This window comes from Struthio camelus, chromosome 2 (assembly GCF_040807025.1).
Source record: "Struthio camelus isolate bStrCam1 chromosome 2, bStrCam1.hap1, whole genome shotgun sequence".
Taxonomy (NCBI): Eukaryota; Metazoa; Chordata; class Aves; order Struthioniformes; family Struthionidae; genus Struthio; species Struthio camelus.
The window spans coordinates 15697969-15719233 of record NC_090943.1 but is presented as its reverse complement, the minus strand read 5'-3'; the positions used below and the strand labels follow the sequence as shown (position 1 = coordinate 15719233).

Genomic DNA, 21265 nt, shown 5'->3' with positions numbered 1-21265 from the left:
TACAAAACACAAGATTTGACTAAAGATTTGTTTGAAATTTTCTGATCTCTGCTATGCCTGTCTGAGATTTAATCAACACTGCTGAGACAAGCACAGTTTTAACCAAGGCCTGGTCTGAACAGAAGAGCTGGCTGATGGCTCTCAGGTGACAGCTAGAGACAGGAGAGCAGAGTGTGCTTGAAGGGAGGCACCTGAGATACCCTCAGGAAGCAATGACCTAAATAGTGATGGAAAGCACTAGTTAACATTATATCCTACAAGGTAACATTTCTAAACAAGTGCCAGCAAATGTTTAATTTCATTTGGTTTGGATGCAAACCACTGAGGATACTAGCACACAAAAAACAGTAAATCTAATGTTATTCATCTTGTGTTGCTGAAGTGCAAAGGGACAACGCAACTCAGAGACAATTGTACATACATGCTTGTGGCAGTTATCACAAAATGAGTTACGCAAGCACATCCTCAAAATATTTTTTTTTAATTGGATTTTTTTTGTATCCCGCTTGGGTACATTTGCATCAAATTAACAACCTTTTTCTTTGCAATGTGTGGTCGGAAAACAGTTTAGCATGAAAACTTAGAAGTCTTTCATGTAATCATCTGACTTGAGCAGACCTTCTGAAAACACCAGATATCACGAGATGCCTTGCAGACCAACGAAGCTGCTGTTATCAGTGGTTCCCAGGACGTGGGGCCATAAGTGAACATACAAATGTGTTTTTCAGTTATCAGATCAGTGGAATCATTGGACTGCTGTGACTCAGACCTCCAGCAGTCATAAGGTTTGCTGAAATTATGGAGATTTAAAAAAAAAAACAAAGACCATCTCCATCTTTAGTACCACATTGATACAGAACAAAGGATTTTGATAGGGAAAGCTCTGAATATAGAGAAAGTGGAAGGCAGGGGGTCTAGCTAGGTTGGGTGCGCACCCTTCCTCCTCTTCAGCCCGTTTTCTTTGACCCTGTCAGTCTGAAAGGATTTCTTAAAAGACGTTCCTAAAGAACTGTTATGTTCTTACAAAGCGATGAGTCGCCAGTGAAAATTTCCTCCTGGTGGTCGCGTACAGGCTTTTTATTCAGCCCTGGGGTACGTGGTGCATCAGGCCGCTCCCAGCTGCTGTGGTTTTGGGCCTTGGCTCAGCGGCAGGAGCGAAAGGAGGGCGGCTGCTGCCCGAGCTGTGCAGGCAGGCGACGCGCCACGGAAACGCCAGCGTTTCACCCCAAGTGGGCGAGTTTGCCCCACCAGGCCCCAAGAGCAGCGACGAAGCGACGGCACCGCCGGCCCTGGGGGCGAGGGAGCAGCCCCGCTATTCCCTTTAGGAAAGAAAAGGCTGTGTGTTTCTGTGACGTTCAAAAACAAAGAAAAAAAAAATCTGTAAAGCTTAAAAACGCTCCGAGGAAGCGGGCTGGGTCTCGCGGCCGGGCGGGCGGCCCCTGAGGGGCGGCGGGCTGCGGGCTGAGCCCCCCTCGGCCGAGCCGGGCACCGCCGCCGCTCCGGCAGGAGGCGTTGCCGCCCGTTTGAACCGGAACCGGTTAGCGGAGGCCGCCCGGGGCGGCTGCTGCGGCTGCCGCGCAGGCTGCGGCGCTGCCGCGTGTGTGTGTGTGTGTGTGTGTCTGCGTGCGTGGGGAGCGGGCCCAGCCGGCTGCGCGGGGGCGGAGGAGGAGCGCGGCAGCCCCGCCGCCGGCGATGGCGCTGTGCTTAGCGTGGCCCTGCGCTGCCTGCCCGCCGAGGAGGGCGTAGCTGCCGCAGCCGTCGCCTGGCGGGCCGCGCTGCGGGGCCGGGCTCCTCGCATGAGCCTGAGCCTGAGCCAGCGCGGGGCTCGGCCGGCGAGCGCAGCCGCAGGGCGCCGCAGCCTCCACGCCCGCCGCGCCTCCTCGTCCCCGCCGCCGCCCATGGCCTCCCGCCGCCGCCGCTGACCGGCCGCCCCTCGCCTCCTGCCGAGCCGGCCGGCGCCGGGCAGCGAAGATGGGCAACACCACCTCCTGCTGCGTGTCCTCCAGCCCCAAGCTGCGCCGCAATGCCCACTCCCGCCTGGAGTCCTACCGCCCCGAGGCCGAGCTGAGCCGGGAGGACACGGGCTGCAACCTGCAGCACATCAGCGACCGGGAGAACATCGACGGTGAGGGCGGGCGGGAGCCGCGCTGGGGAGCCCCCGGCCGCCGCGAGGGGGGGCTCTGCCCGCCGGGCCGCGCCGAGCCGAGCGGGGCAGGGCAGGGCTGGGGCGGGCGGGCGCTCCCTGACCCCTCCCGGTGGTGCCGCCACGCGGAGCTCCGCGCTGGCGCCTCCCGCGGCCCCGCGGCCGGGGGCGGCCTGAGGCGGCGCTGCCCGCCCCGCCCCGAGGCCCCGCCGGCCCCGGCCTGCGGTTGGCGCCTGGGTCGCGGCCCCGGCGGGAGGCGTTGGCGGCGGGCAGCGCCCCCGGGTACTGCGCGACGCCCCTGTCGCCCGGCCGGCCTCGGCGGGGCGCAGGGGTTTAAAGGACAAACCCAGTCAGCAGTAAAAGTGGGGGAGACGTGTCCCGTGACGACCGGGAGCTTTTCTTCCCCGCCGCCGTCATGATGAGGCAGCGCTGTAGTAGCCGTGAATACTTTCTGGCTGGGTCTCCGTCTCCGCAGGGATCCCCGGCGGAAAACAAACAAACAAACAAACAAACAACCCCCCCAAACCTCATATTCCAGCCGGTTTGGTAATGACCAGTTGTCCTGTTGTTTTGGCTAGTCGGAACGCAGCGTAGTTTTGAATATGTGGTTGAAGGTGTGCATACAACTTAGTTTTTCATCAGTCGAAGCGTTTGGTCCTTAAAACGTTGCTTGGTAGGAGGTCCGCTGTCCCGTGGATTGGCTTACGTGAGCTGTCTCCGGTGGAAAGCCGGACAGAGCGGCCGGGGCCCGCGCCGGTTCGCCTCGCGCGTTTTCTTCGTAGCTTGCGGCACCGTGATCCTTTTACAGAGTTGTGCGTTAAGTCAGTCCTTCACGCTGGCAAAATTGTATCATCCATCGCGGCAGAGGGAGCCATCGCGGGTTAAGATTGTTTCGTTTGATTAAATACGTTCTGGAAATAACAGCGTTGTCTTTCAGGTGTCTTTGCTACCTGCAGCTGAAAGATTGGAGGATCAGTAGGTGGAAAAAAATACATAGTGGTCTGGTCAGAGAAAATCGGAGAGGTGAAAGAACCAGTTGATGATCCGTGAACGATTAATTCTTAAACACTGGTGTTTTCCAGCATCGTAGCATGCATCTTTGTCTAACGGTACGAGTTTTTACGTCTGTAGGAACAGATTTTAGTTTTGGTCAGAGAGGCATGGGTTTTGTGTCTTATTCTTGGTGTGCCTTTTTCTTCTAGGTAGGGGGAAGGATACGGGTGGAAATAGCAAGTGCATCTGTGCTTCCTGAAGTGTGCATATGGTGCAGATAATTTTTAAAATCTTAATAATTGTCAAAAAAAAATACTTACTGGTTGGTTGTTTCATTTGTCGGCTCAGGGCACCTGTGCGTCCTGTCTCACTTCTCCTTTAAATCGCAGAATGTTTCAGGACTGGAGTTGCAACCTATGGTCCCAGAAGAGAACACCTAGAAAATACAATAGAAAATACTTTTTTGTATCATTTATTTTTAACTTTTATTTTTTTAGTTTTAGCCCTGTTGCTGATGAAACATCAAGTTTTCAAATGGGGAAGCTGTCTTTAATTCTGAAAAGAGCAAACAGTTTTGAGTTTCCTTCTCCTGCCTTGCCTCTCTTTATTGATAAGAGTCAGAGGAATAGGTTTTCACTGAGGAGACTGATGGACCATAAATGTCTGTACACACAAAACAACTAGCGATATTTTGAGTAAAACAGCTATTCAGAGTATTTTTTCTTGCAGGTATATTGTCCTGCAGTTGGATTCACTGAAGCTCTCCTGGTCAAAGATTATAGTCTGATCGCAAGATGTATTAAGATGATACTGTGTTTCTGAAGTTTTATTTCCTAAGGGAGTAGCTATTGCGATTTTGTTGCTAGATTGCTTGAAGCTGTATGGCGTATACATGTCTACGGATGAGACACTGAGGGAAAAACACTTCACAATCAAGAACTGTATTGATATTTTTTCCATTTGTGATGGTGTGAAGATATTTGAACAACAAAAGAACAATTCTCAGATTATCTGTGTCAGGAAGAGAAAATGCTGGGTGTTGATTCCTTGGTATTCCCACCACTCATAAAACATTTCTAAGAATTTCTCAAATTGTTGAATGCACTGATTAATTTGGTTTTCAATAGTAAGTGATGATAATGACTGATTCGCTATAAAGAAACACATTTGATGCTTTTATCTCAAATTTATATTTCTTGCTGTCCTTGAAGTAAGAGCCCCACCACTGGGCCCAATACGTATGACAGTGACATGCAGGCTCTAGAAGGGCTCAGGAATTTCTCTCACAAGTATTTACTTTGTGAGTGATACTTGCAGGAACTGTGACAAATCATAGTGGGTATAGTTTGAATTAATATTTTCTGCCTAGAAGTTGCTTTCAGGCTCGTATCAATGGAAATTCATGAAACATTTTATTTTTTGGAGTAGGTAAACCCACTTGAATAAAACAAGAACTTCTAGAAACTTTAAATTAGCTGTGGGCTACTTCTTAGTTTTTAAGAAGTGAGTCTTTTTTACTGTTGCAGACTCTGTTTTTTGGCAAGATGAGAGGGAGGGAGAAAGGCTGAGGGAAGATAAACTTTTAAGAGTAATCTAACTGGAAATTTTAGTTCTAGTGGAAGCAGAACTGTTTGAAATCTGCCAGTCATTATATAATTTATATATATATATATATATAAAAAAAACACTTGTCAAATCTGCCTTGAAAATGGTGTCTTTGAGTTGTCTCATATAATTCCACTACAATACCCAATCCAGTAGCAGTTTTTCAAAGACTGGAGGAATTCTGCTTGCGTGGGAATGGGCTTTATAGCTGGGTTTTACCTCTACCTGACTGATGATTTGGCAGAAAATCTCAGTTTCTGTAATATTTCATAACTGTTTCTGACATTGTATCTGAAAGAGAAGGGAATTTTTAAAGAGGTACGAATAGGAGGAGTTTATTAAATGGCTTATTCTGGACAATGCTAATGATGAATCTCTCCCCTCCCTCTTTTTTTTTCGCCTTGACATTTCTCAAAATGTAACTGACTTCTTTAATAATCCACCTATAAACAAAATTGCCTCTCTGAATTTTGTGCAGTCAGCAAAATGCTGATTCTTAGAATATCTGTATATAAAAAGATTTACCTTAAAAAAAAAATTTTTTTTTTTTCTTCAGACTTCTGATAGTGAGGAATACCTATCAATTTTGACTTTTGTTTTTGGGGGAAGAGCAAGTGGAGTATTGTGCAGCTCAAAGATTGCCCTCCATTTTGAAAGATTTATTGCTAATGAGAATTTTAACATGTTTCAGTTCTGCATGTTTAAAAATTTTCTTCAGGAAAATTTTGGCAGTGGGTTCAAGACTTGCATGTTCCTAGCTCTATCTCTTAGTCATCAAGATACTGTTTAATGACAGCGTTAATGGAGAAAATAAGAAAAAGTGGTAGAACCTGTAACGTTGCAGACTAATTAATCAGATTCTGTGCCTCTTTTACGTATCAGCTTCGGCGTGTGTAAACTGTTACGTATCTTGGCGCGTGCATTGTCTAAACCCTGGCTGGCTACATTAGCTGTAGTCTCGATCGCGCTTGCTCTTTATGTCAGCAGATCTTGTGGTCACATAGTCAGACCTGCTGTTCGTTTAACTAGTGAAAAAGCTGAGAGTGCCGATCTGGAAAAAGAGGGCTGTCAGATGTGATTTCCCTGTTTGGCACAGTAGGCTTTTCCTCTCTTAAGCTGTGGGGAGGGAGCGAAGGGGATATACTCAGAGATACGATGGCATGAAGCAAAGCTGATACCCCATAATGAAACTGGCCAAAAGGCTGCTCGTGAAATAGGAACTATGCGGAGAGTTTCCATGCCATTTGAAGGAAGGGTACTTCTTAATAATTAACCCCTCCTTTCCTTCTTCCCTCTTCCCTCTCCCCAAAAAACCCATGCCTTATTTTTTGCCCCTTTATACACTCCCTCTAATGTCACTCGGTCATTTTTCATTACCAGCTCAGATAATGTCACCGTGTGCAACTGTGCATCACTGATAAACCTGTTAAGCCCTTTTCATGGTGTGCCAGTCATGTTAATTTTTTTGCTGCATAATGGGCAAACTCCTAAGAATGGACTGCTTTTCACAGCCCTTTCGATAGTCAGTTGGTTTTTTTCCCCTACCTTCTTCAGATCGGCATATGGGAATCTCTGGACTGAGTTCAGGTGGTATTTGTATATCTCTGTGTACTGAGTTTTGAGAAATACAGGAAGTTTTTGTTATGTCTGCCCAACATACTTAACGACATTTTGCTGAAAGGGAATACTGGTATCTTTAAGAGCTAGGGCAGAGTGGGTTGCAACTTGTTTCATGAAGGAACTGACCTACATTCACAAAAGCAAGGAAAAAAACACTTCACAAGCAAATTAAAGGTCTGATATGTTGCACACAGGCGTTCCTGCTAACACCTGGTTCATAAAAGGGTAGCCCTTCTTTTCTCCAAAAACGTTGTCTGTTTGATTTAGTGAAGAATCTCTTTCAGAAATCTTCTTGTTCTCGTAGCCAGAACTCCTCCAGAGCCGGTCTGCATGCTTTGCAGCGCTATTGTTTGCATTCCCTACCTAAGCAGTTGTCAGAGGTCATGTATCCAAGTACCACTGCAATCCTACACTTAAAAAAGATTAAGAATAGAGTCTGCTGTGGCCTACATCACTCAACTTAGTCTCTTACTGCATGCTACTAGTGATGCATACCTCATAGTTTTTTTTTCTTCCTCAGTCAGCTTCATCTCCTTATTCTGTGTTCTTCCCTGCTTCCCAAATAAGCACCATCATCTTGTACAAAGCTTTCCTAAAACTTTGCTTTTACTATGTTGGTCACGCCAAATCAATTAATTTACATCCTTTAAGGAACAGATATTTTAATATTTAGCTGTAGTAGCTTTTAGATGCACACATATTAAGACTAATCATATTTGAACTTATTGCTAAGCAGTGTTATTAGTGCACTGCCATGTGATTGAGATTTTCATTTAAAGTGAGCTGTACAAGATCACCAGTCTTTGCTGAGTAAATTGGTACTTGAAGCAGAATGACATGACTTAAAATTATGGGTCTCTGAAGATGTAAAGACTACTATGTTTTGAGGTAGTTCCCCCCCCCCCCCACCCTTGGATTTACATGTAGTAAGAAGAATATATTAAAACAAAATGGAGAGAACCTTTCCATTCTGTGGTGTCATAGCAGTGTGGCCTACTTTTCTGTGCTCACTGAAGGTTTTTTAGCCTTAAAGGGTATGTTTACTGCATCCTGAGGCCTTGCTCAAGATCAGGCTTCTTGTCTGTATGAAAAGCAAACTTGCAAGCAAGGCACCCGCATATGGTGGGACGCCACTTTCTGAATCACACAAGCAGCTGCTTGCTGAGCACATCTAGCAACTTAGTACGGCACCGTGCACGCTCTCTGCTAGTCTGCTGTGTGTCTGGGGTTGGAAGGTGAAGAAGTAAGCGATACTTCAGCGTGATTATACCTGTTCTTGTCCTGCCTGTCAGCTGCTGATTAGGTATAGTCCAAATATCTTCCCCATATGATAACTTTGCAAGAATATAAAATACATTCTACATGCTGAAAATGTAAATAATATATAGCTCTTTCTTTGAGCTTGCTACGTAGAAAGGATTTAAAATTACTCTAGCTTCTTTTATTTGCATTTGAACTTGGATAACCACAGTTTTTTAAATAGTTCTATGTGCACTCTGACATACGGAGTGATCTTTTTGCTTTATCCTGCAGAGTATTTAATATCTGTGATGGCAGAATGATGATGATCCCTGAAAGCTAGTAAATGTTAATAAACTTCTTAAATTTAGCAATATATTATTTGCATACCATCTCCTAGCATTATGTTTAGGTGTTGTCTTCACTGGAATAGTTACCGCTTCTTCTATTTCTGCAGTGTTTTTGTCTCCTTATAATCCTGCTTTAAAAGCAGGTATTCCAGGATTGCTGAAATGAACTGTTTGGATGTTTTCATGTTTTCCAAGCTGAAACTTTTTGCAGAAGTGGACCAAACTTCCCAAGTTAGTTTATACAGCGAAACCGAAACTGCATCTGTTGCTAAGTATTTTGCTCCCCTATGCCACACACCCCCTTCCTCAGCCAGTCCAGTTCCAGCATCAGCAGTTCCTGAGCCTCGAACTAAGCTTTGTATGGGAGGACTGTCTTAAATCTAGAGCGCTAGTTAGCCTGAACTAGAGAAAGGGGTTAACAGCAGCACTGTCCTGAAGACTGTCCTTAGCTACTGGATGTAGAAGCTGGCTAAGGAGTTGTGTTGTTATTGAGAAATAATTACTGAAAGCTACTTGGAGAATTTGATGGTTTATTTTCCTATCAGAACTTGTAACATCATTTCAGGCTGGAAAACTGTAAAGGCTGTAAAGGATTTGTGAGGGCAGCTATCGTCAAACTAAGGCAAGTTTCTCAGATCAGCAGGAATTTACACTTCTCATTGACTGGTGTTATTTACTTCCATTTTTATTTCTTTGCAAAATAATTTTGTTTCTGTTAGGTCAGGCTAACGCTGCAACGATTTTACTGAAATACCATTGCTACCCCCTCGTAGATGCAGTTTGCGCTGCAAAAGTTATCCTTTTGTTTCCATAGCTCGTGATGGCTTGAACAAAACCTATTGGTATTTTTGTCACTGGGAGTGGCATTTGTATTACTATCTTTGTTGGTGTGGACATGTTATAGAAAACCATGTCATTCTTGAATGCTAAACAAAATTATGGAATAGAGGTAATTCTAGGATTAAAAGTGAATAATCTTTGATCCCACATAACACTTTCTACACTGGTGTCCACTGTAGCCCTTAGAGAGGGGAAGACAGTCTGCTCTGATACCTGTATGATATTGTTCTCTCTTTACAAGGAAGGGAGTCAACTTTCAAATATTCATAGCTTATCTTTAAAAGAATGCCCAGCTTTAGTTAATAAACTTATATGTGGTGCTTTTTGTTTGTTTATTTTTCTGTAAAATGATCCTTATACACCTGCGGCTACTGTATTGAGACCCCAAAGATATCAGTTTGGAAGTGAAAGTGTTTACTTTTAACAGTGAGGAAATCAATGTGAAACTTTGAAACTTTAAGAGCTTCTTTTGTTTGCTGTATTGGTATTTTTAAAAGCAGGAATTGAGGGCTTATCCCTGAATCCTAGTCTGAATGGCTAGTCAAAGTTTTACGAGCCAGGATACCCAAAATGCCATACGGTGCACTGTTACCAAATGAAGGTGTCAAGCTGTTTGTACAGGGATTATTTTCTAGAGCTGGTACAAAATCAGCAAGTCATTGGCTTGCTTAAAGTTGTTTCAGGTATGCAGTTTAGATCTGCACATTAGTATTTTGAGAGGCGGTACCTTTTTGTTACCGAGATGTTGTGTTCATGAAATCTTATTGAATATGTCCAGCTAACATAGCAGCTTATTACTTTCTTTCTGGAAAGAATTCATTACTTTCAGATATTGAGGATCTTGTATGAGAAAGAAGTTCTGCTTGATCGGCAAAGATGTTTTGAAATGTTTCCCTACGTTTTCTTGCTTATATGTGAACTCTCTAGGGAGAGAGTAAGTTAGGAACTATAAGACTTTGTGAGATTTTCTATGTGAAGTCACTGGTGGTAGCTGTGCTTGTAGTTTTTCTTAGCATTTAGCAGTAGTTCTATTTTATATCCTAAAATACTGTGATTTCTTTGTCTTTTTTTCTGCCCTTCCTGAGGAAGGAGATCCATGTTACCTGAAGATCCAGAGTTTGAGGATTGTAACTGATCCTGAACAAGACAGGACATACTTCCCAGCTTTGGCTAAGAGAAACTTTTTATGTTGTGGTCAGCGAGCTATACAAGCAGTAATCATGTATCTGAAGTACTTTGTGAGCTGTGGTATTTTGTAAAATGATGCAAGTGAGGTAAAGGCCAGGAAGTAGTCAGCATCTGAAATTAGTTAGAGGTCTTCACTCTTAGGCCTATGTTCGAGATACTAGATCACACCTGTTTTTCTAGCTTGAAAAAAACACTGTCTGTAGTTAATAACAGCACATACACAGTTTACATTCAGAGGATGAGGCCAGTCTCTTCTCCGTGGTGCCCAGCAACAGGACAAGAGGCAACGGGCAGAAACTGAACCACAGGAAGTTCCATCTGAACCTGAGAAAAAACTTCTTCACTGTGAGGGTGACAGAGCATTGGAACGGGTTGCCCAGAGAGGTGGTGGAGTCTCCTTCGCTGGGGATATTCAAAACCCGCCTGGATGTGATCCTGGGCAATCTGCTCTAGAGGACCCTGCTTGAGCAGGGAGGTTGGACTAGATAATCTCCAGAGGTCCCTTCCAACCTAAACGATTCTGTGAACTGTAGTGGCTACTAGTCTGGCTTGCCCCGTTTCCTCCTCTTCAGAGAACTCTTAAAATAACCAGTGTGAAATGCCGATTAGAAAAGAAGAAGTCTTATGATCAAGAACACTCAGATAATCCTACTAGAAATTTCTGTTTCTAGACAGTTGGTTCATTTTTTGTGCGAGTGCAGTCTCTTGGGTGTCCAGGAGATAGTATCACTGCTCTTATGAATCAGGATCTTCACAGTCTGTTTTGATACCTGCTTGTTTCATTCTCTTTTCGTTTTGGGGCACTGAGCCTCAGCTGTTTTAGTTATTGAGGATAGGAATAAAGGTGTGCTTTTTATACTTTTTTTCATTCCTAAGTATTTCCAGTACGTTATAGCATCAGATGTTTCTCCCTGAAAGAAAATACGTTCCTTCAGAGGTTGCTTATCGCTTTTGGCAATCTTTTGCTTTATGTGTTGGCTTTGGTTTTATTCATTAAATTTATGAAACTATATAATTGAAATCAACAGAGATAAAATTCACTAGGCTAAATCCAGTTATTACAGAATGTTTTGTCTCACGCAGAACACGTTATTCTGCTCTGTCTCGACTTACAGAAAAAACACAGTTGCAGATGCTGTTAGCAAGCGTTTCATTTCTGGTTGCTAACACAGTTTCAACTGCAGCTACAGTCAGCACCTTAACTTTACTGGATCCCCAAACCTCAGTGAGGTGTGCTGAGGATGATCTGGGAAAATGAAATTCCCTGCCATTCTCACTATTAAAATATGGAACATAACTAAGCTCTCAGCATGTTTTTTCATATACGTCTTTTGAAATTCTAATACTGTTGAACATTAAATAATAATAATAGATTGATTTGCATTTGGCACAAGTGTTTTCTGAAAAGGGATCCTGAAATGAAGATGCAGGAATTCTTATTCTGATTAATATTTTGATATTTCTTGCTGTGTAGTCTTAGGTAGATTATTACTTAGATCTTAAGTAGTAGATTTGAAGTCCAGATGTAAAAATAAACTTCAAGATAAAATCCAGCTTCACAAGTGAATGACAAGGTCTTTTGCATGTGTGTCTATGATGAGCTCTGCTTCTCTTCTACCTGAATGCTCTCGGTGACTGCATAGCTCTCAGTGGCGCTTCCTTCTCAAAGCTTTCTATTGTGACTGTTCCTCCCTGACAAATCCATATGCATTTTATTCAGTCAGTGCAAGCTGAAAGGGTGTGAACGGGTTGGAAATGCAATTGTATTGTAAGCTTTCAAACCATGCTGCCTGCAGCTAAATGTCCTTTTTCCTTTTATGATAATTTGTTCAGGATGATGCGTCTAGTGTACTGCGCTGCCAATACACAGTTATCCTCTCTGTATCAGACAGAGAAATCAGAGCTGTAATTCTACTGAGGGCTGCGTGTGAACTTTTAGCAGGGTTTAGATGTGAGAAGGATTCCTGTAATTGAGGTTGCTCTGGAGATCCAGTCTCTGATTAAAAATACTCTACAATAAGAGAGATTTAACTAGTTGTTTTATAGAGAAAAATAAACCAAAACTGCCTCTGAAAGCTAAAGCAATCAAAAATTAATTTTAAATTCCAAATATAAGCAGTGATGTAAGTGCTACATCTAGCATGTACCGCAAATGGATATTTAAGTGAAAGGACGTTGCTTGGTCAAATTTAACTGGAAATGAATGTTTTGTGAAAAGTAAGCTCTCAACTTCAAGTCATATTTCTTTAAAACGTATTATGATCATAACAAACAATTATTTTCATAGCAAGTATTTGAATCACAGTTTATGCAATCCCAACACTGAGGCATTATGTTACTACAGGAGGATATGAACTTAAGTTAAACAACTGCTCTTTATTTTCAACAAATGTGGTTGTGTGGGTTTTTTTTCTCCTTGTGCACACTTCCGTTTTGGAATATAAACTTTCTGTAGCTCAGCAGTAGTGAAGTTGTGCGTGGTGGTGGGTAGTAAAAGGAGAAGAGACCTTAAGGGAGTACCTCAGTAGCCCTTTTGTCTCTGATTTTGTGTGGATTACCTCAAAATGGGTTCACACGGGTGTCAATGTATTTGGTACTCTAAAAAGTAGAGTATATTAACACTGGCATATACGCAGTGGTTATTCAAATGAAGTATGAGACTTTCTGAGATTGTGATTTCTGCCAAGCGTCGTATGTTGCGAGAGGACAGTTGCTGCCTTTGTATGAGCCCTGGGCTCATGGGACTGGCGCGGGCGGTGAGGCCCGGGGCACGGCACGGGTGTCTTTGCGTCCTTCCTCTCCCAGCAGCCGAGATTAGTAGTGGGTCTGTTCTGGTACTGGGCTGCTGAATGACTGTGAGGCGTAAACCCAGATACGACCTTGGACTGTTTGTGAGCTTCAAGAAGCAGAGGTTCGCCCTCTGACTTTGTTGGAAACACAAATTATGGTTAGGTAGCAGACTCATTTTTTCCAATTTGTTTTTTGTTTTTGAATGAAGTATTTTTACTGAAGGTATTTATATTTAAGAAATGTTTTGAATAGTACTGTTTTTAAGTAGAATGTGGCATTTCTCTTTTTTCCTGTTGTCAGTATAATCTTAAAGCTGGTTTTGAGCTGGAAGATTAATATATTTCATTTTGGTTATTGCCCTCACCCATTCATGTAGCTTTACTAAGATTGTTGGATTTTTCTACCCCCCCCCCTTTTTTTTGCATACCTCTGTCATGATCTATCTTACTTGCCTCCTGTCTGTGCTCCTCAGCCCAACCTTTTGTCACCCGCATCATACAGAAGTCCTTGCCGCTCATCTTCCTGTTACCTCATTTGACCCCTTCTGTTGTGTTTTGTTGAGAAATGCGTTTTTACATTTGCTGCACGTTCTTAGTTCCTACCTCTCCTGAATGTTTTACTGCCAAATAAATAATATAATCTTTAGTCTCTCAGATTTTACAACACTTATCCACACATGGGTAAGAATTCTTTATTTTTTCTTGTTTCTTTAGACTTTAAATAGCATTAAACATACTATTTTGATCTCCATCTTCTCTTCCATGACTGTTGGAGGATTATACTCTAGGATAAATTTATGTCCTGGATTACAATTTGGGTTTACAAATAAACTGCAGTGCATGGGTTGCAGTTGTTAAAAAATGTTCTGAGGTTGGGAGTTTTCTTTATTTTTAAAGAGAAGTGGGATGCATGTATATTGCTTTCTTCTAAATAAAAAGCTGAAAACGATTTAGTTAGTAGCAATATTAAGATTTGCAATTCATGGAAGAAAATTCTTGGTAATTACCATCTCTGTAATTGAAACTCTGCCCATGCTTCAATATGTCCAGCTGTATGTAAATCTTCTCTAACTACATATTTTTGCATTTCTTTCTTCATGTAAATGAGGAATCTCCTTGCTTTCTCTTTGGGGACTCAAGTCTGAGTTGAAAAGCAGGGCATGTTGCTGGAAGAGGTTCTTCTTTCTACACAGGGGATGGGAGCATGCGACTGCTGAGCTTGCAGGCAGTTCAGGTGTGGTTCACCCTCAGGGACTGGCGAGCAGTCCGTTCTGGCTGCTGTTGCGAGGCACACGCCATCGTGGATGGGAGGGTGGCAGAGCAGAAAGGGCTGTTGTGCTGTTGCTGTAGGGTTGCCAGGGTCCGAGTGTATGGTCAGCCCAGCTCTGTCCTGCTGGGGAATGATGCGACCGAGTTCTGTTAGTTGCGTTTTTCATCTAGGCAATCCAGTTTTGATGGAGGTACACTAGGAATAAGCTGCTAAGGATGATCTATCAAAAAAGGAAAAAAAAAAAAAAGATATCTCCAGATATCCACCCTTTGGCAGGGGTGATGCAATGTATAATTATGTATTATGGACCTTCAGTTCTAGCACTGTGCTTAAGCTGTATACTCAAGTCCTCTGCTAGCTGCAAAGCACTTGTGTCTTTAAAGATATTAAAGCACCTGAGCCTGTTCTGATCTTGCGTTTAAGTCCTACGAACCTGCGTGAGAGTCATGCTGGTTAAAACAGTTGAAAACATCAAGCTTGTGCCTGCAGGATGCTTAGCATCAAGTTGTCTGTTCAGCAGAGCACTTGGGAGAGATGATGTGGCATCTGATTGATGAATAGTTTTATCAACCTCATCCTGCATGCTAGAGTTCTTTTTCTTTAAGTAACTTGAGTATTTTTTTTAATATCTATTAGAATTCTAAGAGGGAAAGTATATGCTGAAAAAGTTTGAGTGGTGTTGTCTTCTAGACAGGTGGGAATACCTATCTGTGATCTGGAAAATGATTTGACTTGAGTGCCTGTTCCATTTCTGGAAAGATGTCTATGGCATTTTTCAAATATGAGCCAGATGATACGTACTTATCTTACAGAGAAAAAGCTGAGACTCTTTCAAGAAAGCAGTTGTGTTGTTGGTAAATAGTGTGAGTTCTGCTTATCTTACTAGCTGTGTCTGATTTCTTTGTTCACCCACTATGGTTTCACTAGATCCTTCTCTTCTCTGTCGTCATCTCTTTCTCCCTTTGTGGCAGGGATTTTGCTTTGCATTAAGAAAGCTTATTCTAGCAGGATGAAGTTGTTATCCAGGACTGGGTCATGATAGCCTTTTCTGCTCCCATAATAATAAACAAATGTGTTTCAGTGTATTTTCCGAATGGAGCTTAAAACAGATGGGAGGAGAAAATCACTGGTTCCCTTTGATAATATATAACCCTTACCACCAGGCACATGCATACGTATCTTAAATAAATAGCTAATACATTGGTAGTTACTGTTAATTATTTCAATTAGCTTCATTCTTATGATTAAAAGGTTTCATTATCGTCTCCATGCTGGTGTTTTGACCTAGTAAACAACCAAGAATCAGAAATTACTTGCAGATGAAGGTTGCTGTGATGGACAACACTCTTTACATATTCATACCTGTGCCTATTAATAATTGAACATTAGGTGACTTGTGTTTTCAAGCTCAGTCAGCAGTAAGGGGAGTTCAGCTGTCCTCGGCTCCCTCCCTGTTTACCAGAAAGATGGGATTAAACAAAAAGGATTGATGAGATTTAGAAGGAAAGCTGAAGGAGACAGGATGTTAACTACTCTGGAAAATACTGTGTCTGGATCTTGGGAACAAGATTTGTTCTGAAGTTAATATGTCCTCTTCCTCTTCATGGAAATTCTTTTATTTCCTAGTTCTAAAAGATTTTTTTATTTTCTGAAGAGAGTATCTTGATGTGGCAGGCTAGCATTAAAAATAACAATGGGTGACTATCAAGAAAAGCAATTTCCGTGTCAATAAGTAATATTTGTGAGAGAACGGAAAGCACTTGAAACACGTTAGAAGACATATGGTGAACGGGTAGGGAAATACAGTTCTATTCACTGCTACTGCAGACTGTAGTAGGAATTTCAGCATCCCTAAATTGCTTGTTTAAATACCCTTTTCTCAGCCCTAAAACTCACTTAGGGTCAAATACTTATCTGTTGTAAATAAGCTTTACTGAACTCAGTGAAATGACAGTAGTATATACCATCTAAGAAAATGCATCTCTTCATTTTCCAAGATGATGCATCTAGGCAGCTCTTGAAGTCAAATCCAAGTTTTGAGATGTCCTTCAGCCTGTGTCAATTTTCACTGAGGACTGTAAGAAGAGGAGAGAGGTTTTCTGCCAATTCAGAAAAAGTAAAGAGTCAGTCTAGTCCTTGTAGTAAAACTACTTCATTTGAAATAAAATAAATGCTGTAAGATTTATGAATAAAAAACAAATATTATGAACAGAATCTAAAACTCTTCTTTCTGTATAGAAAATCAGGGATTCTATGTGAATGTAGAAACAGTTGGGACATAGAACTTCCTGCCAGGAACATGTAAATCAAATAGAGCTGATAACAGCTGAACACTTATTTTGTTCATTTCTTCATTTCTCTAAGCACCCTACAATGGATTGTCTTGAATGGTTGGTTTGGAGGAAAAAAAAAAAAAAAAAAGCGAAAAACCTTCCTGAGAATAGTTGCAGTCAGAAACTAGGGATCCTTCTCTTTTTTGGTCCTTCATCCTTAGTTTTCTTCTGTGCTTATGTTTAAGGTGTGAAGGGGACAAGCTGAGAAGTACTTTACGGGACTTGCAAGGTGAACAGTGTGTCATGTGCTTGGTAGGGTGCATGTATCAGACAAGACCAGCAACTTTGCTCTTCCAGTGAACATGGATTTAGCATTAAGTGATCTGTTTGACTTGCTTTCTTTCTGAGCAAAGTTCAGCAGCGTCTCATTTCCACTTAGAGATGAACTTACAGTTGCTTTCTTAGTTACAGCCTTGAGCTATGGAAATCCTGCCTCATCTTTTCAGTCCCCTTGTGGGCTTTACCAAAGGACAGATTTTTTTCTGTCTCAAATTTTTTCACTGTGAACGTGTTTTCAGTGTGAAAAGTAGCTTACCAGCCTCTGTTCTGCATCCCTCTCTTCTTGCAAACTAAGGTTTTCCTAGTGCCGGCACTATTGTCTACTGAACATTTGCTACGTGTGTAGGTTACTGAAATACTCACTATTTAAGGCTATGAATTGTATAAAGGCAAACCACCTGGTTGCTCTCCAAGGTTAAAAAACAAATGCAAAATAAGCCTCCACTAAGTTTTACCTCCTCTCAAAAAGCGTACTACATATTTGTCCTAAAGCGTGTACTAACACGTAGTAGAGAATTTGGGAAATCCCATCCTAGGTCAAACCCAATGTCCCTGTCAGCAGTGGTTGCTTAGAGATCGTATACAGGAACATAGAGCAATCTGTCCTGAGCTGTATCAGAACAAAACTGTAGGATACCTGTAAACGCTAAAAGGCACAAAGGCATTAAGTAGAACTCTCTTTGGATGTGAAACTTCTTTTTTTTAAAAAAAGAAAGTGCTAGCCTTAAAAAAAAGTCTACTTATATGCAGAGTACTGGGCAATGGACCTTACTTGTTTATAAGCCTCTATATTAGATTTGGATCAGTGCTGATTCGGGAAAGTATGTCTGTCTGTGGGAGCGTTTTGGAAGGTGCTCCTGTATTTCCCAGGCAGAAAGGCATGCGTCAATATGCTACAGAAGATGCTGGTATGTGAGCAGCAGACATACGCGCAAATTTGACACTAGGGTTGCTGGGCCTGGGCTACACTGAGAGTCTGTGAGCACCCTATGACAAATTTGAAATCCCTGGACCTTCTGCGATGCAATTGGAGCTGCTGCATGAGTAGAGATGTGGGAATTTTGCAAGCCGTAAATGTTTCTCTGAGTCCTTGAATATATAAATACCAGTTTGTTAGGAATGCATTGAAACCATCAGCTCTGCTTCCTAGTCTTGGTTTTGGGAACAGATACCGGAGGGGAAAAAGGCAAGCTGTTTTCTAAAGCTGTTGGGTCAGTATGTGCTTTTAGTCTTTTATTTGATTTTCTGCTGAAGTCCTATCTTACTAGAGAAGTCTTCCTTACCTAAAGTCAGCATGTGAAGGGGAAGAGAAACTAGAAACAAAAGTTGTGTGAACAGTTTCATTTTTGCTGCTCGGTGAACATTGTTAGCACACTGGCAAGGAAACTGGACTTGCAGGGAAACCATGCTACTGGATAAACAGAAATGTTTTCTTCTAGAAAAGGTGTCTTCCAGAATATCTTGGACTGGATTAGTCAGACAGCTTTATTAATGACAAAAAGTCTGTCACACTGTACACTTGCACTGGAGGTCCCTAATCGGCTGGTTTTCTCACATCTCTAGACAAGAGAAGCTGCAGAACTCCAAATGGTTGTTGATAATTTCTGTGTAAGACTTTTTCTTTCAGGAAAAAACAGAAAGGAGCACTGGAGACATCAGTGAAGTTACAGGAAGTGGCCAGAAGTAGGTAGCAGCAAGCAAGAGCAGAGAGATGACAGAACAACAATTATTTCACTTTTTATCTGTTTACTGCTATATCCAGGCTTTGTAAAGTAGCATTAGACAGCACTGCTATAAACCTGTTATAAAAATAGGCAAGATTTTAAACCTCAGATTTTGAATGGGGTTAGGGACAGCTTAAAAAATATTGCCAAGGTAGCATTTTGTAGTTTTTTTCTGTTATGTTCCTCATTAGACTTTGAACGAGGATATGCAAACAGACATCTACAGAGATTAAATCTTTTTTTTTCCTAATTATCTAAAAATTATTGTGATAGGAGGGGAGAGTAAAAGTATTTTTTAAGCAAGATTATAGAAAGGCTTTAGATATAATGCATAAAAATTAGGGTGTAGAGTGTCACCTGTTGACTATCCTAAACTGATCAATCTGAACATTAATCCTTCCTGAAATGTAATCTCTGACAAGCTTCTTCTATTCACTGGAAATATAAGGGCATCAAAACGTTAATGCCAGAAATGCACGAACACTTAACTGCGGTGTCAGTTTGCAATACTGCTTCCTCCTTCACTCTGTCGTGGGAGCAAGTGCAGTACAACGTGGGGGTGCTAGTTTTTTTTTTTTTTAAATAATCTAAGGTACCATCATATTTGATAGGCACATCTACTTTCGCCCGTGTGGCTAGTCCACATCTCAACCTTGGTTTAACCTCTGGATTTTCCTTACCCTACAGTACTTAATTTTTGTAATTAATAAAGCTGTCTGACTAATCCAGTCCAGTATATTCTGGGAGACACTTTTTCTAGGAGAAAACACTTCTTTTTATCCAGTCATAATGGATTTCCCTATTTAAGTCCAGTTTCCTTTTCAGGGTGCTAACAGTGCTCTCCAACACACAGAGCAGCAAAAATGAAACTGTTCACACAAGTTTTGTGTTTCTAGTTTCTCTTCCCCTTCACACACCAAATGTTATAGGCATTTTAGAGCAGTCTTCTGCCAGTGTTGGGCTCTCAAAAACGTTCTGTATCTTTACGTTTGTGGGGCGTGTTGAGCAGCAGGAGCTGTGCCAGTGACAATACACAACAAACATGGTCTGTGTTTCTGCTCAGAGGTGGCTGTATTTAACTGGTGGGTGAACAGAGCCCCCTACAAAGCTGTACTCCTACTATTGCTTTTTAACTCAAAAAGCGTTCAGTGACGGGGACTGAACTCCAGCTAGGCAGGGGAAGACACTGCAGGAGGCTTTTAGGTTTTATAAAACAAAAGTCTTTTTTTTTGACATTTACCATCAAGTTTGTTCTTCTGTTTTAACTGTGTCATTCGGGAGTGGAAGCTATTGCTCTAAAGGAAAAAAATTACAAGCAAGTGTTAAACAGAATCCAGAATTAACAATATTATGCTGTCAGCTAAACAAGATATAACCGTTTCCTTCATGAGGCGACTGTTCTATCAGTTTGATAAATAAAGTTAGCCCTCAGCCCGCCAGTAAGTATCTTCAGTTTTATTTGTATTGCCATTGGAGTATTCTTTAGGTATTAATTGCTTTTCATGCTTCAAAGGAAATTTTCTGTTATCCATGAATATTGCTCCTTTTCTGATTCTGCTGGACTTCCTTACCTCATGCTGACTGACATGCAGAAATCCCAAGTAGGCTGCTGAAGAACTGTCTGCCTTCCAGATTATCTGTTCTTGTTTTCTTCTTGCTCTGAATAGATAAATATTCTGCTTTTGAAATGAATAAATGTTCGGAAGCTTCTGGTTACAATTGAAAGGCTACCGATTTACTTCTAACATTTTCAATTTCAAGTGATCCTTTATAGGCTTCTTGACTCTTTTCATCTTCTTTTTGTTTCTCTGTTGTTAGGTGAAAAATTTCCTTCTGCATATGGTAAGTTCACTGTTTGCTGGTATGTTTGCTGTATTTTTGCTCTTAATTTTTACAAATTTGAGTAATCCTCCTCTAACAACAGTGACAATTCTCACGTATGTACAAGCATGGTGTAAATTTAGGATCTTGTGCTTAACTCGTTATTAAAATCATGGAGAACGGTTTGGGATTTCTGACACTGCGGAATACTGAGAACTGTAGGGTACACGAAGAACATAGCAAAGTGATGGAGAGGCCAAAAATACCGTTATGGAGATTTGAAGCAGCTACGCTATCTAAGCTTATTAAGTGTATTTGATGTGGAAAGTTAACACGGATGAATTTTTTTCAAAACAGGCATACCACCTTGAAATATAAATATTTTAAAAAATGATGTGAACAATTTTAAGTTTTAAGAAACTGATCCAAATTAACTTAAAATGTGTATTTTTTATAATTTTCATTTTGTTTAGAGAAGAATTCATTCCTTTATTTGATTAGTCACACAAATTAACTTTCTTACTGTGACTGTGAATCTGTTACTTTCATACTCAAAATTTTGATGTGATTAGTTACATGCAACTGAAATTAAACTAATTTCAATAGTTTTACTGTTGTCTCAATTTTTGAATGGGAAATTCTGCCTGTCCAGGAAAGGCCAGATACGTGTGACAACTTGTAACAATTGTTAAATCAGAATAATGGAGATCTCGTTTTTTCCAATAGAGTTTTCTCATTTTTTCCTGTTATGTTCCTTTGGTCACAAAATAGACATGTGCAAAGAGAGGAATCAAAATCTTACCTTGTGTTGCATTTCCCTACAGTATCAGTGAGAACAGTACAAGTATGTATTGTTCTCATGAGCTGGAGTTCTCCTGAGTTACCTGCTGCTCTAAAAGGCATGCTTATTATTCAGTTAAAGTAACTTACTGGGATGGCACTGTGAAATTAAGATACATGAACTTGATCATTAAAACCTCTCTTGTAGCACTGAAATGTGTAAAAGATTTATCTGAGTTATTTTCCTCTTCTGTTTGAAAGAAAAAAAAAAACATTCAGTAGATTTCATAT

General features: G+C 41.4%; 1 protein-coding gene across 3 annotated transcripts in view; it reads left to right on the top strand.

Annotated features, from left to right (window-relative positions):
* The first annotated feature begins 495 nt into the window (after window positions 1-495).
* CCNY (cyclin Y) overlaps window positions 496-21265 on the top strand; it is a 133214-nt gene continuing 112444 nt past the window's right edge. The window contains exons 1-2 of one of the 3 annotated variants that reach the window (XM_068934338.1): window positions 2018-2125; window positions 3081-3252. Coding sequence is in view for 2 of the 3 variants with exons in the window: in XM_068934337.1 (XP_068790438.1) it covers window positions 1972-2125 (154 nt within the window). In the remaining variant the exon portion in view is untranslated. Of the gene's footprint in view, window positions 2126-3080; window positions 3253-21265 lie in introns of all 3 variants that reach the window. The other 2 variants (XM_068934337.1, XM_068934336.1) reach the window with 2 other exon arrangements.